Source organism: Apodemus sylvaticus, chromosome 6, assembly GCF_947179515.1.
Source record: "Apodemus sylvaticus chromosome 6, mApoSyl1.1, whole genome shotgun sequence".
Lineage (NCBI taxonomy): Eukaryota > Metazoa > Chordata > Mammalia > Rodentia > Muridae > Apodemus > Apodemus sylvaticus.
The window spans coordinates 113938604-113951794 of record NC_067477.1 but is presented as its reverse complement, the minus strand read 5'-3'; the positions used below and the strand labels follow the sequence as shown (position 1 = coordinate 113951794).

The 13191-nt window shown below is 51.5% G+C and overlaps 1 protein-coding gene across 5 annotated transcripts in view; it reads left to right on the top strand.

Moving 5' to 3' along the window:
• Positions 1 to 1522: 1522 nt before the first annotated feature.
• The window catches only part of Adcy3 (adenylate cyclase 3), an 82789-nt gene continuing 71120 nt past the window's right edge, over positions 1523 to 13191 (top strand). For 2 of the 5 annotated variants that reach the window (XM_052186184.1, XM_052186179.1), the window contains exons 1-2: positions 2060 to 2148; positions 2566 to 3419. In XM_052186184.1, the coding sequence (XP_052042144.1) occupies positions 2745 to 3419 (675 nt within the window). In that variant the 5' untranslated portion in view covers positions 2060 to 2148; positions 2566 to 2744. Of the gene's footprint in view, positions 1647 to 2059; positions 2204 to 2565; positions 3420 to 13191 lie in introns of those variants that run through there. The other 3 variants (XM_052186183.1, XM_052186180.1, XM_052186182.1) reach the window with 3 other exon arrangements.

Sequence of the window (13191 nt, the reverse complement as noted above, 5' to 3'; positions counted from 1 at the left end):
TATGAATAAATGAAATAAATGAAAGTAAATAAATAAATAAACAACGGTGTTCTTTAAAAAGGTTATTTTTTTGCTTGCCTGTATGTATGTGCAGTGTGTGTGTGTGTGTGTACACATTTCTGGGGTGTCTGGTGCTCTCAGGCCAGGAGAGGGCGCCAGATCCCCTAGAACTAAAGTTACAGATTGTGAACCACTCAATGTGGGTGCTGGAAACCACACTTGAATCCTTTGTAAGAACAGCAAGTGCTCTTAGCCACTGTAGGCACCTGGGACTGAGCCTAGACCTTGTACAAGGAATGTTCTCTACCACTGGGCTGCATCCCCAGCAGTCAGGCATACCCCACCTAATGGTTTCCTTTTATGAAACAAGGTTGCATACAGCCCAGGCTTCAGACTTGATGAGCAGCTCTGGGTGACCTTGAAATGCAGCTATGATGACCTTGAACTTTTGATTGTGCTGGGATTTCAGGCATTTAATACCTCTGGTCTGCAATGCTGGGATTCAGTCCTGTGAACTGATTCATAGCATAGCGTAGCAGCTAGTTTCGTTTTGTTTCTTTTCTTCTCTTCTCTTCTCTTCTCTTCTCTTCTCTTCTCTTCTCTTCTCTTCTCTTCTCTTCTCTTCTCCTCTCTCTCTCTCTCTCTCTCTCTCTCTCTCTCTCTCTCTCTCTCTCTCTCTCTCTCCAATGCATTCCTTTGTTCAAAGAAAAAAAAAAAACCACATCCTTTGCCATCATGTAACAAACAAGTTAAAATAGATTTCTGGACCCCAAAACAACTTCAAAACGCTGGGGCGTTCAGATCACCCTCCGCCTATATTTGAAGTTATTATGCTCTGCCTTTCTAATCAAAGCCCTGGGGAGTGTGGGCTGAGGCACGTGGGAAGGGTGTGGGGAGGGTGCAGGGGGGCTAGATGCTGATCTTTTCAGACAATATGAGGGACACCCATACCCACAGCAATGGCAGACCAATTCGGTGATGGACTCTTCCCTAGGTGTTGCGAATGTATGCCTGACCTTCTAAACAGACACCATCCATGCGCGACAGGGCATCCCTAGCCATCCCCCCATCCCCCACGTCTGCTTTTCTTCTCTCATCTTCAGCTGCTCCCAAAATGGATCCCTTAATGCTGAGGGCTGTCCTCAGTCCCCTGAGCACATTTTCTTCTAAAACGACTTTCACTCCTAACAAGGTGTTCTGTCAAATTCAAGGAAAATAATTGATGCTCCGGCTTAGGAGCCGGATATATCCAAAAGGAGCGTTTGCGGCTTTAAGGAAGAACTCAAACACATCTCAATTGGTAGGCTGTGCACTGGAGATCTTCGTGAAGCAAGGCCTCTTTCAGGTCCACGTGCCAGGCACCAATCAAGCTACTCCAGTCCTCTTTTGTCATCAGGTTCGGCTGTATTCCCTTGAGGAGAGATCAAGCCCCACGCTTGACGTCTGGGCTGCCAGGGTGGGCGGAGACACTGAGACGGGGCGCGCCCACTCAGGGAGCGGCCCCCAAACCTCAGCCCGGGCCTCTCCTGTCCCCGGAAGGAAGCCAGGGTAGAAGAAGGGCGGCAGGGGTGCCCCAGCACGCTTCACCTGCAGGGAGGATACGTCCCGGGCTTTGATCTTCTGTAACACAGCTTGATCTGGGCAAGGTGTGGATTCGCCTCGCTCCTTTCTGTCTGCCACCGACTCGGCGTTTCCACGCAGCCGTCGCCGGGCACTGGCAAGTGGGGGAACACCGGGGACAGCGAGGGGCTCCTCCACCCCGCGCCCAGGAGGCGGCGACAAGGCGGGGAGGGGCCGCCCGCCTCCTGGGGCCTGCGGCGCGTGTGAATCAGTGTGCAGAGCGCAGCGCACGGACTCGGCTGGCTCGCCCTGCGTGCGGGGAGAGGATGCTGGCAGGCTGCCCCGGCCTGGGCCCGCCATCCGCAGCGTGCGCCGCCGCCGTCCTCTGCGCCCACAGATGCTGAGCCGCAGCCCCGCACCTCCCCCGGCCCGACCCGGGGCCTGACCGCGAGGGGACCCGCGCACAGGCTCCGGGCGGACGAGCTGGAGCGGCGGCACTGCGGAAAGCAGTCTGCGGCTCGCTGAACCCTGCTTGGCCCGGCTCCGCAGCCCCGGTCTGGAGCGCGCGGCTCCCGAGTTCCCGCACAGGTCAGCGCCAAGCCAGGATCCAGGGCCGGGCTTCCACGAGGCTGCAGAGCCGGAGGTTGGGAAGGGGCTGGAGTCTCCCAGGGGTAGGTGGGGGGAAAGGAAGTAAACAGAAGGGAGGTGAGGGAATCCCCAGGACCGCCCCGGCTCCTTCAGGCACGTTTTATTTGGAGGCAGTGGGCCTGGAGGGAATTTAGGTGAGGAAGTCAGGGCTAGAGCCGGGCATGTGAGGGATGGAGAGATGGCTAGGCCCCTCCAGAAACCCGACGCAGGAAACCGGGTGTCTGGTGTGGACCTGACTGAGTGTGTGGGCGTGCTTGGGAGGCTATGGTGTTGGTGGCCTGTGTAGCATGGATCTGTAGGAGGGGTACTGTGGATGGCAAGGAAAGAGGCGCTTCTACTTAGCGGTGTCCTTTTAAGTTGTAGATGTTCGGTGCCACCTGTGTCCTGGGAACCCACTAAGCATTCCAGCTCCAGTTGGACGCCCTTCATTCCCAGCCAAGAGGAGCCTCCCCGCCTTCCCCGGGTCTTACGAAGCCCTGGTGAAGTGGCTTGACCTGGACTTCTCCCTTCCTCATTAGAAGCAGCCAGCAGCCAACATGCCGAGGAACCAGGGTTTCTCGGATCCCGAGTACTCGGCAGAGTACTCCGCCGAGTACTCGGTCAGCCTGCCCTCTGACCCTGACCGCGGGGTCGGCCGGACCCATGAAATTTCTGTGCGGAACTCCGGGTCCTGCCTGTGCCTGCCTCGCTTTATGCGGCTGACCTTCGTGCCTGAGTCCTTGGAGAACCTCTACCAGACCTACTTCAAAAGGCAGCGCCATGAGACACTGCTGGTGCTGGTGGTCTTTGCGGCCCTCTTCGACTGCTACGTGGTCGTGATGTGCGCGGTGGTCTTCTCCAGCGACAAGCTGGCGCCCCTCATGGTGGCAGGCGTGGGTTTGGTGTTGGACATTATCCTCTTTGTGCTCTGCAAGAAGGGGCTGCTCCCGGACCGGGTGAGCCGCAAAGTGGTACCCTACCTGCTGTGGCTGCTTATCACTGCCCAGATCTTCTCCTATCTGGGCCTGAACTTCTCACGTGCCCACGCAGCCAGTGACACCGTGGGTTGGCAGGCCTTCTTTGTCTTCTCCTTCTTCATAACGCTGCCCCTCAGCCTCAGCCCCATCGTGATCATCTCTGTGATCTCCTGTGTGGTGCACACGCTTGTCTTGGGGGTCACCGTGGCCCAGCAGCAGCAAGATGAGTTGGAAGGGATCCAGCTGGTGAGGCAGGTGAGTCCAACCCTCCTCCTTCTCTGTCGCCCGGAGTCGAACGCGTCCCGAGCGGCTTTGGGGTCCCAGGTGCCAGTTTAGAGGACCACCTCTCAGCCCCTGGGAGTGTACACCCCGATGTCATATGGTGTTTATCCTAGAGAAAGAACGCTGGGCCTTGGGGCCACTCAGCCACCTGTGCCTAGTTGGAGTTGGTGACAGCACCTTGCAGTCTTCGTGTGGAGGAAGTCTTGTCCAGCCATTCCATCAACGCCCCAGGTCAAGAGACTGCTTGTGGCAAATTCCGATCACTAGCTATCTTTGCTTAGCTCCAGATGGTATTTGACTTGTGGGACCTCAGAGCTCTCAGTCAGATGGGGATCCTGTCTGCCCCGAATGCGGAAATGGCTGTTATCAAGATCCGAAGGAACAGGGTTGAAAGCTTGTTAGGTTATGTGAAGAGCTGTAAGGGGGAGGTGTGATTATCAGATACCCTGTTTCTCCCTCAGAGCTCAGAGCATCACCAGCAGATGGGTGATGTAAGGGAGGGAAGGCAGGAAGCGGGGACACAGCTGGGACAGTTGTCATAGCCATTGTGGTGTGGAGTGTGGCACTGTGTCCTAGCGGGCTTTTTTCACTGAAGGGATGGAGAATGGAGATTCAGCTTTGCTAAGATGTGTTCCCACCAAGTACTGCTAGAGACGGCCAGAAGATGGGCTGAGATTCTGGCCTGAGTTTATCTGGTCATCCCAGGAAGGGCTCCCCAGAGACGGGAGTCAGTGCATTCTGTACCTTACAGCACACTTTCTAGTTTTCCACATATGACCCTTGTGAGAGCTAGGAAGTGGCCAGGGACAGCCATCAGGTTTCTCTGTCTGTTTCCAGAGGTCTTTCCCCCACATCTCACTGCCGCCTCTGTCTTACGAAAGCCTTTGTCATTGTCTGCGTGGGATTGGTGTGTAGCCTACAGTGATACCAATGGTACCTCCATTGCCTCGCAGCTATTTAGAGGGGAACATGGCTTCTGCTGGGTTTTAAACTTTTTTTCTAGGTCTTGGTACACGGTTCTTTCTATTTTCCCATTCTAGGTCAGGTAGGAACCTATTTCACAGATTTTTTTTTTAAATTGATTTCTTATTTTGAGGCAGGGTTTCATGTAGTTCAAATGGTCTTGCTGTAGCAGAGGATGGCTTTGAACACCTGATCCTTCTCGCTTCTACCTGCCATGTGTTAGGATTACAGATGTGGGCGACCGTGTTCAGTTATATTTCACAAGTCTTCTGCGTGGCTCAGCACCAGGCTGGAGCCTGTGGGGTTATAGGCATATCACCATGGTTTTTGTTGTTGTTGTTTTTTGTTTTGTATTTTGTTTGGTTGTTTTTGCTGCTGCTGTGGTTGTTGTTTTGTTTTGTTTTTTTCCTAGACAATATTTCTCTGTGTAGCCCTGGCTGTCCTTGAACTCACATAGATCCAACTGCCTCTGCCTCCCGAGTGCTGGGATTAGTGTGTACCAGCCCCACCAGCTTTTGTTTTTGTGTTTTGTTTTCCTGGTTCTGGGTGTTCTGTAAACACCCGCTGTTGCCGTCCTGGCCTCCTGGGTTGGTGGCTTCAGCTTGTATCTCTGCTTGTGGGCAGTTTTTTTTTTGGGGGGAGGGTGTCCACAGTCATTGCCATTGGGCATTGGTTAGAACAGGTAGTTCTGGCAGCACTTGAGGACATCTTCCGAACCATTGCCTGCCTTCCAATAAGCAAGCCCTTCTTCCCGTTTCTTCTTGTCAGAGTCCCTGGCCTTGAGTACATCTCCCCAGTATGTTGTTCACTGAGGAGCAAATCAGAGAACAGAGCATGGAGTTCTGCTCCATGCTCCCCCACTTCTGACCACGCCTGGACCTGTCTGTTGTCAAGAGACTTTGAGGGCACCGAAAGCATCTTCTAGTGAAGTTGAGCAGTCCTTCCCTAAGTCTGGGCTTGCCCAGAGTGCTGAGATGGGGCATAGTGGGGCCTTGTCATGGTAGAGATTCTAGGTTTAGTGGGGGGGGCAGCCTTGAGTGACTGTAGAGAGTGTGTCCCCAGAGGGTCAACAAACCAGTGACCAGATTACAGGGGGAGCTGTCTCCAGGAAGATTTGTCTGCAGGTTATTTGGTTGATAGAGGGACCTCATTCTTACCTCAGCTCTGTGTGGTGGAGGGTAAGGCTGGTGTGCTGTCAGCCTAAAGAAGTGACTGGCTAGGGGCAAGGATAGACAGGGTATACCTAAAGTTCATTCAGACAGAAGCCGCTGCCGGCCCGTGGAAACTGGCCAGCACTGAGCCGTGTCTGGTATTCAGCAAGGGCCTGGGAGAGCATCTAGTCCAGAGCCCTCTGGTCGCGTAGGGAAGGAATCACAGATAAGCAACTGCTAATCACTGGCAGCAGAAATGAGTAGAGCCCAGGTGTGCTGACTCACTGACCAGGGCCCCCACACCGCAATGGGAATCTGTCTCCTCAGCCTGAGAGTGGGATCCTGGCTTCTCTTTCTTGTCTACTGAAGACAAGTAATATCTCTGCCTGCTTGTGGTCATCACCCACATCTCAGTAGAAGGCACCAATAGAGTCTCTGTTCATCAAATAGATGGAGACGCTGTCATCTCGCTTGAGGCCCCTTGCTCTGAGGTTTGGGTTGACACTTCATTCAGGCCCATGTCGCTCTGGGCCTCATCTTCTCCACTCAGCAAGAAACTGAACTTGGAAGCTGCTCTAGGAAAAGGATCTAGATAAGATTCAGCCACAGGGTGGGTCCCTGCAGATCAGTTTTAAACTCAAGATTGCTGGTCTTAAAAAGAGACCAGGACTGTAAAGAAATAAGAGCCCTAATTGGAAATAGGGAAAAAAAAGATAAAAGTAATAATTTAAGAATAAAAATATTAAAGGCTGGGAGTTTATTTCAGTGGGAGAGTGCTTGCCTAGTGTGTTCCGACCTCTCTGGAATTGAATCCCCAGCCTGCTATAAAAATAATATATACATACATGTTTATAAAATAAAAATGTGTAATAAGAGTTCTGCACCCCAGGGGATCATGATCTTGACGTGAAATCGTGCCTGGAACTTGGCTTTGGGGATAGAAGGGAAAAGGGGGGGCCTCCCAAGGTTAACTCCGGAGCCTGAGATAGGAAGCTGGAGGCCAGGCTTTTACAGTACGTGTTCCAGAAGTTTCTGAGTCACTTCTTTGGGACCAAAGTGACTTTTCTTTCTTTTTTATTTTTAGCGATTTGTTTATTTTTATTTTACGTGCATTGGTGTTTTGCCCGCAAATGTGTCTGTGTGAGAGTGCCGGATGTCCTGCAGTTGTGAGCTGACATGTAGGTGCTGGGAATTGAACCCAGGGCCTCTGGAATTGCTTAACCACTGAACCATCTCTCCAGGCCCAGTGTGACCTTTTCAGAGGTGCCTAGTTTCCCAGGTCCACTCAACAAAGTCTTCCTTCATTTGCGGCTTTCGTACATTTCATCTCTGACTCCTGTAGAAACCAAGGTTCGTGCAGCGTTGCTGTGGGGACAGATACCAAGGTCTCGTCTCCCTTGGGTGTGAAGAAAAGCGTCATTCTTTCGCCCTGGTGCTCGCTTCTCCAGCCTGTGGGATGGGAACTCCCTGGAGAATGAGAGGGGCAGGGGAATGAGGGCCAGGAGTTCAGGTCCTCATCAGGCAAACTCCCAGGAATTTCCAGCTTTCTTCAGTTCCTGCCCATGTGTTTCTTTCCTTGCTTTTTGGCTCTGGCCAGGTCTCCCGGGTCTTGTCACAGAGGACACCTGTAGTTCTGGGGGAGTCTCATGGTTTTGGTTACCTCTGTGAGTAGCGTCAAGGAAACATTTCCTGTGCCAGCGTCTCCTGCAGACCCCCCCCCCCCCACACACACACCCATGTCTGTACTTGGCTCTATGGGGGAAGGACTAAAGGTAGCCCTGGGTTTTGTGGCAGCCTGACATCTTCTCAAAGGGCCAGTGAATGGGGTTCCAGTGAGAACAGGTGGTATTGGGGCTTTGTAGATCAGGAATGAGAGAATATTACAGAATCAAAAGTAGAGCCTTGTAGTGGGTCTGGGACAGAGTGTCAGCCATGGGATGGATTCTCAGGCCTAGGGCTGCTTGGGGAGGAGGGGTGAGTCCAGAGGAGATGCAGTGCCCTCATCCGGGTTCTGACATCTATGCCTCTTACAGCACAGCTGCCCCCGAGTGTTTTAACCACCCTTGGGAGGAGGTGAGGGAGTCAAGTAGTCAGGCAGGATCCAGAGCAGTAGCTAGTGGTTGGGATGAAGGGAGCGGGGCAGAGTGGAGGGTGCAAGACAGCCAATATGGCCACGAGTGCTCCTCTGACCGCGAGTGCTCCTCTGACCGCGAGTGCTCCTCTGACCCATAACTGCTTCAGAGACCCTTTTGCAAACTCACCCAGCTTCTGCTGTGTGTCATTAAGAAATGAGTCTGTGGTGAATGAGGGCCTACGAATCCATGACAAATAGTTTGTAGACTGACTTCACAGCAGGAAGACTATTTGGGAATGAGTAGCCTGCTGAGGCCTTTATTTGCAAGGTGAGCATTGGATGTGAGCCTTCCATGTTTACAAAATGGCCAGCAATTCGCTCGCTTAGGAGGGTTGGCTCTGGGGGTCTCGGAGAGTTTCAGCAAGGAGGCTGTAAGAGAGGATAAGGCCTCCCAAGACAGTCCTCTCCACAGCTGGAGCCAGAGTGTGTCTCTCACACACCATCCCCTTGTGTTCTGGAGGTAAGGAGCTCCATCTCGAGGAAGATGAGGGCGCCAAGGCTCAAAAAGGTCAGGGGAGGCAGGGAGGGCTGGATTGCGGGAGAGTCAGAGTCACCCCTGAGTGGAGTCAGGCCTGCTGCTTTGATAACCCAGGTATCTTTGTTGAGTGTTGTCAAAGAACAGTGCCCAAGAGATGGGAGGCCCTGTGTCGAAAGCATTCCCCTCTGCCCCTGGGAAGTGGGCACAGAGAGCATGGAAGCCTGCCACAGGAAGTTCTTCGTGAAGCCCTGGCCAGGTGTTTGTGAGAAATGAAGAGGGATTGGGGAGCGATGGAGGGGAGGAGAGTCAACAGGAGGGCCGAGGTCTGGGCTCAGGCACGGGCACTTTGGGAAAGAGGAAGCCAGATGTGGGAGAGGTGCTGGAGACAGATGCGGGAGGAGGGAGGGGGCCTCCTCAACGCAGGTTTTGCCCTTGGGCCCTGGGGCTCTGCCACTGTCCCAGCGTGAGAAAGTGGCAGCCATCCCTCTTGGGAGAGCTCGCTGAGAGGCTGGAAGCAAGGAGCTGTAGGGCCATGGCGTCCAACTGCATGGGCTTGGTTGAAGGATAATGGATTCCTGAGCACAAAAATGGTTTGTAGGACCCCCATCCCCCACCCCCACCCCACCCCTAGTCCCTTCTCCTGCTCACATTTCTCTGTGGTCTTTCCCGATCCTTATCTCTGTATAAGCAGAGCTTTCCTACTGTGTCTTGAGGGTTCAGGGCAATTGTGGGCCCACGATTCACATTATTCCATTGACATTTTGTGGTTAGCATTGGTGGTCCCATGTTTGTGAATTTTTTATTTTTATTTTTATTTTTTTATTTTTATTTTTAAGATCAGCATTTTGTAGACAGCCAGCTTTTGTTTTTGGAAGGGAAACTGAAGCCCAGGGCGGGGCCAGCCGTGGGGGCTGAGGCTGCTTTATATGAACACATGTGTGCACATATGCACCCATATTCTCTCCAGAGTTTGGCAAATTCTCCATGGGAGTCGCTAGGATACTAAACTTCTTATTCCTCAGTCTCCCATACAAGTACTAAGCCAAGCCTTGACCCTGCTTAGCCGTCAAGATAAAAAGAGATTGGGTGTTCAAGGCCATAGGACCGTAGGACTTTGCAGTTTGTGTGTGACAGCAGATCTCATGCAGGTGGTCCAGCCTACAAAAATCACCCGGTCATTTCCCACCAGTCTCCTCACCAGACTGTGCCTTCCTGGTCACAGTGCAGATGTGCCTTAACAGCACTCAGGGTGAGAGCCTGCCTAGGCGTGCAAGGTGACAAGTGGCCAAAACGTGTGAGTAACCTATGCTGGTCTCAGTGCAAAGCTAGCAGGATATCAACGACCCTAAGCCTTTAGCCACTGATGTCCATAAGTGACCCCATTCCCTTTACTGTGATATAAAGACATTGGAAGCATTTGATTCCTCAGAAATAAACATATTTGGGCGAATAGTTCACTTTGTGCTTTCTAAGAACTTCTCTAATGTGGGAGGGCCTGCTTGTACACAGCCTGCCTGAAGATAGGGTGTCACAGTCACCCACTGTGGCCAGCACTCCCAGAAGCTTGGGGGCTTCAGTGAACAAGAGTTTGTTGTTTCTCGTCATCTTGGGTGTTGGCTCTGTTCTGATGGCGGTTTTTCTGATCTATTTGGCTCTGTCTGGGGTCACTTTCTCTGGCCGCTGGGCCTGTTTCATTCAGTAGTCTGTGTTTGGCTGATGGCTCTCCTGGCAGGTTCCCAGAAGGCTTTGCTCTGAGTCTGGAATCTCGCTATCTTTGTAGTGTCTCCGTGCGGTTCCCAGGGCTCCCGGGATCTCTGGAAGAAAGTGGATGCTCCAGGTTTTAATGACTGTGGTCTCAGTAATATTGGTCAGAGCAATATAAGATTGACTCAGGTACAAGAGGAAATTGATTTTACTCCTTGGTTTGAGCGTGACGTAGTACAAGGCAGGGTTGTAGTCGGAGCAGCTGTCTGAGGTGCCCAAGCTAGGAGACCTGTGAAATCCGATGGGGAGAAGGGACTCCATTTTATTTTATTTATTTTACATTTAATTTTTATTTTGTTAATCATTGTGCACCTGCATATGCATGATGTGTTTGTATGTGTGAGTGTGGGCCACACATATACATTCTATAGTGCGCGTGTGAAAGTCAACCTTTGGAAATCGGTTCTCTCTGCTGTATATTTTGGGGATGGAACTCAGGTCAGCCGGCTTGAGTAGCAAACACTTTTGCTCGCTGAGCCATCTTGCCTGCCCAAGACTCAGTTTCGAAGCTGTGAGTCCGTGGGATACAGGATGCTCAGTGGCCAGGGGATGCTTGAGAAATTGGACCGTGGTCCAGGATAGGGCCACATTCTTCAGGGAGCTCTCGAGTCTCAGCTGGGAGTGATGTTGCATCACTGTGGTCCTGGATCCTGGAGACTGAGCTGGAGGGTTTGAAGTCTGAGGTCAGCCTGAGCTTCACAGTGAGACGGCCTCAACACCTCCCCACTAAGATTCTCCAGGAGATCCTTTGTGCAGTTGCTTAGTTTTTTCAAAGTTTTTCTCTTAAAAAAAAAAAAAAAAAAAAAAAAAAAAAAAAAAAAACGCTTTAAGGCCGGGCAGTGGTGGTGAATGCCTTTCATCCCAGCACTTGGGAGGCAGAGGCAGGTGGATCTCCGTGAGTTCAAGAACACAAGCTAGACCTTATGTCCAGGACACAGTGCCAGGACACAGGAAGCCGGCTATAACTCGAGAGATGCGTCTAGCTACACCACAGTGCCAGTGCTGGCCTTGCTCTGCACACGGCACTCTCTGCACACGGCGCGCTCTGCACACGGCACTCTGCACAGGCACGCTCTGCACACGGCGCGCTCGGCGCGCTCTGCACGCATTCCTGTTTCCAGGAGGCAGGCTTCCCTTATGTGCATCTTTCAGACGTTTACACTGTAGCTTTCTCTGTGGGCTGTCACGTGCTTCAGGGAAGGGAAGGACCTGTCATGGAGTTTGGTGGGTAAATGGCTAAATGGCTGTGGAATGGTTGGCTTTTTTTTTTTTTAAGATTTATTTATTTTATGTGAGTACCCTGTACTGTAGCTGTTTTCAGACACCAGAAGAGAGCATCAGATTTCATTACGGATGGTTGTGAGCCACCATGTGGTTGCTGGGATTTGAACTCAGGACCTCCAGAAGAGCAATGAGTGCTCTAACCACTGATGATTGGCTTTTCAATGGTCCTTCTTCCCCTCTTACTGAGACTTTGAGGAAATATTCTTGTGTTGGCTTGAGAGTAATTTTATTATTTATCCATTTTTGTTGGTTTTGTTGTTGTTTCGTTTTGTATAGAATAGAGTTTATTTAGGGCATGGGGAGGGGAGTTGAGGGAGTAGAGACAGAGAAAGAGAGGGGCGGGGGTGGGGATGGTGAGCGGGTTTTTTTTTTTTTTTTTTTTTTTTTTTTTTGAGACAGAGTTTCCCTGTGTAGCCCTGGCTGTCCTGGAACTTGTTCTCAAGACCAGGCTGGCCTCGAACTCAGACATCTGCCTGCCTCTGCCTCCTGAGTGCTGAGATTAAACGTGTGCCCTGCCACCTCCTAGCAAGAGTAGTTTTTTTTAAAAGAAAGATTTTATTCTTTTTTCAATATTTTTTTTTATTTTATTCGTCTGAGTGTTTTGTTGTCCACATGCATGTATCTGCACCACATGTGTGCCTGGTGCTCCTGGTGGCCAGAAGAGGGTGTAAGGTCCTCTAGAACAGGTGTTACAGGTGGTTTCGAGCCACACGTGGGTGCTGAAAATCAAACTCTGGTCCCCCCCCCCCCCAAAGAGAGTAACAAATGCCACCTCTTCAGCCCCCAGGATTTCTTTAACTCTTTAAAATATCCTCTGCTGCTTGCCCCTAAATACCTTTCATGGCCCAAGGGAAGAGCAGCAGCCAAGGAGGGATTTTAGGAGCTTAGAAAATGAGTCATTGACTTTCCACTGGCCTAGTTCTCATTTGGTCCAAGGCACAAGTGATTTGCATAAGATCTCTCAGAAGATCCTCAGGGCGGAGTTGGAGCAGTGGCCATCTCCCCTCCCTTGTTCCTCCAGTCCAGGGAGAAATTTCCATTCCTTACAGTGTTTAATAAATGCTTTGCCAGAGCAGCAAACATTGTTCAGTGTGGGCTGTGTACAATGAGTTGATCTCAAGGCCCACGCACACACAAAACCCACAGGCTGGGGTACAGATCCTGTGTGCAGGAGAGTACCTGTCTGCAGAAACCCAGGAAGAAGCTCGTGGGCTGCTTTTGAGTTGGGCTCTGAAGGATCAGTAGGAGTTTTCCAGGTGGAGCAATGGAAACAGGGCCATAAGAGGTTCACGGCTGCTTGGAGCTGGTGAGAATCACTGTGTTCCAGGAACATGACTGGGCCGTGGGAGCTGGAGGGACAGGTGCAGAACCAGGTAGTGGAAGGACTTTAGTCTTTGTCTGTTTCTCTAGCTTTCTGTCTCTCTGTTTCTGTCTCCTATACCACTGAGCTGCAGCCTCAGCCCTGTTTTTGTTTGTTTGTTTGCTTTTGTTTTTTTCTGGTACAGGGTCTCTATGTAGCCCTGGCTGTCCTGGAACTCTGTAGACCAGGCTGGCTCCACTTGCCTCTGCCTCCCAAGTGCTGGGATTCCTGGCATGTACCACTGTTTGGTTTACAAGGTACTGGGGTTTTGTCCACTGGAGGCAAACCGTTTACCAACCAAGCTACATCCCCAGCTAAGCAAGGGCGGTTGTTATTCTTATGATAATAGAATTGTACCAAAGAAATTCAAGCAAGGGACAGACAGGGTCAGGTTTGTATGCCTGTGGATTAACCTGGTACATTCAAGGCAGTGTGGGATTCTGTTGGAGTAACCCCAGGCGGATGCCTCCAGGCCACCTACCAAGATGGAGGCAGGGAGGGGTGGGGTAGATGAACTCTGTGTGGTGCATCTGTGCGCTCTGTATGTCCATCTTCTGTATACCACATACTATGTCCTCGAGATCCGGGGCTTAGAAGAAGAAACCTTCAGA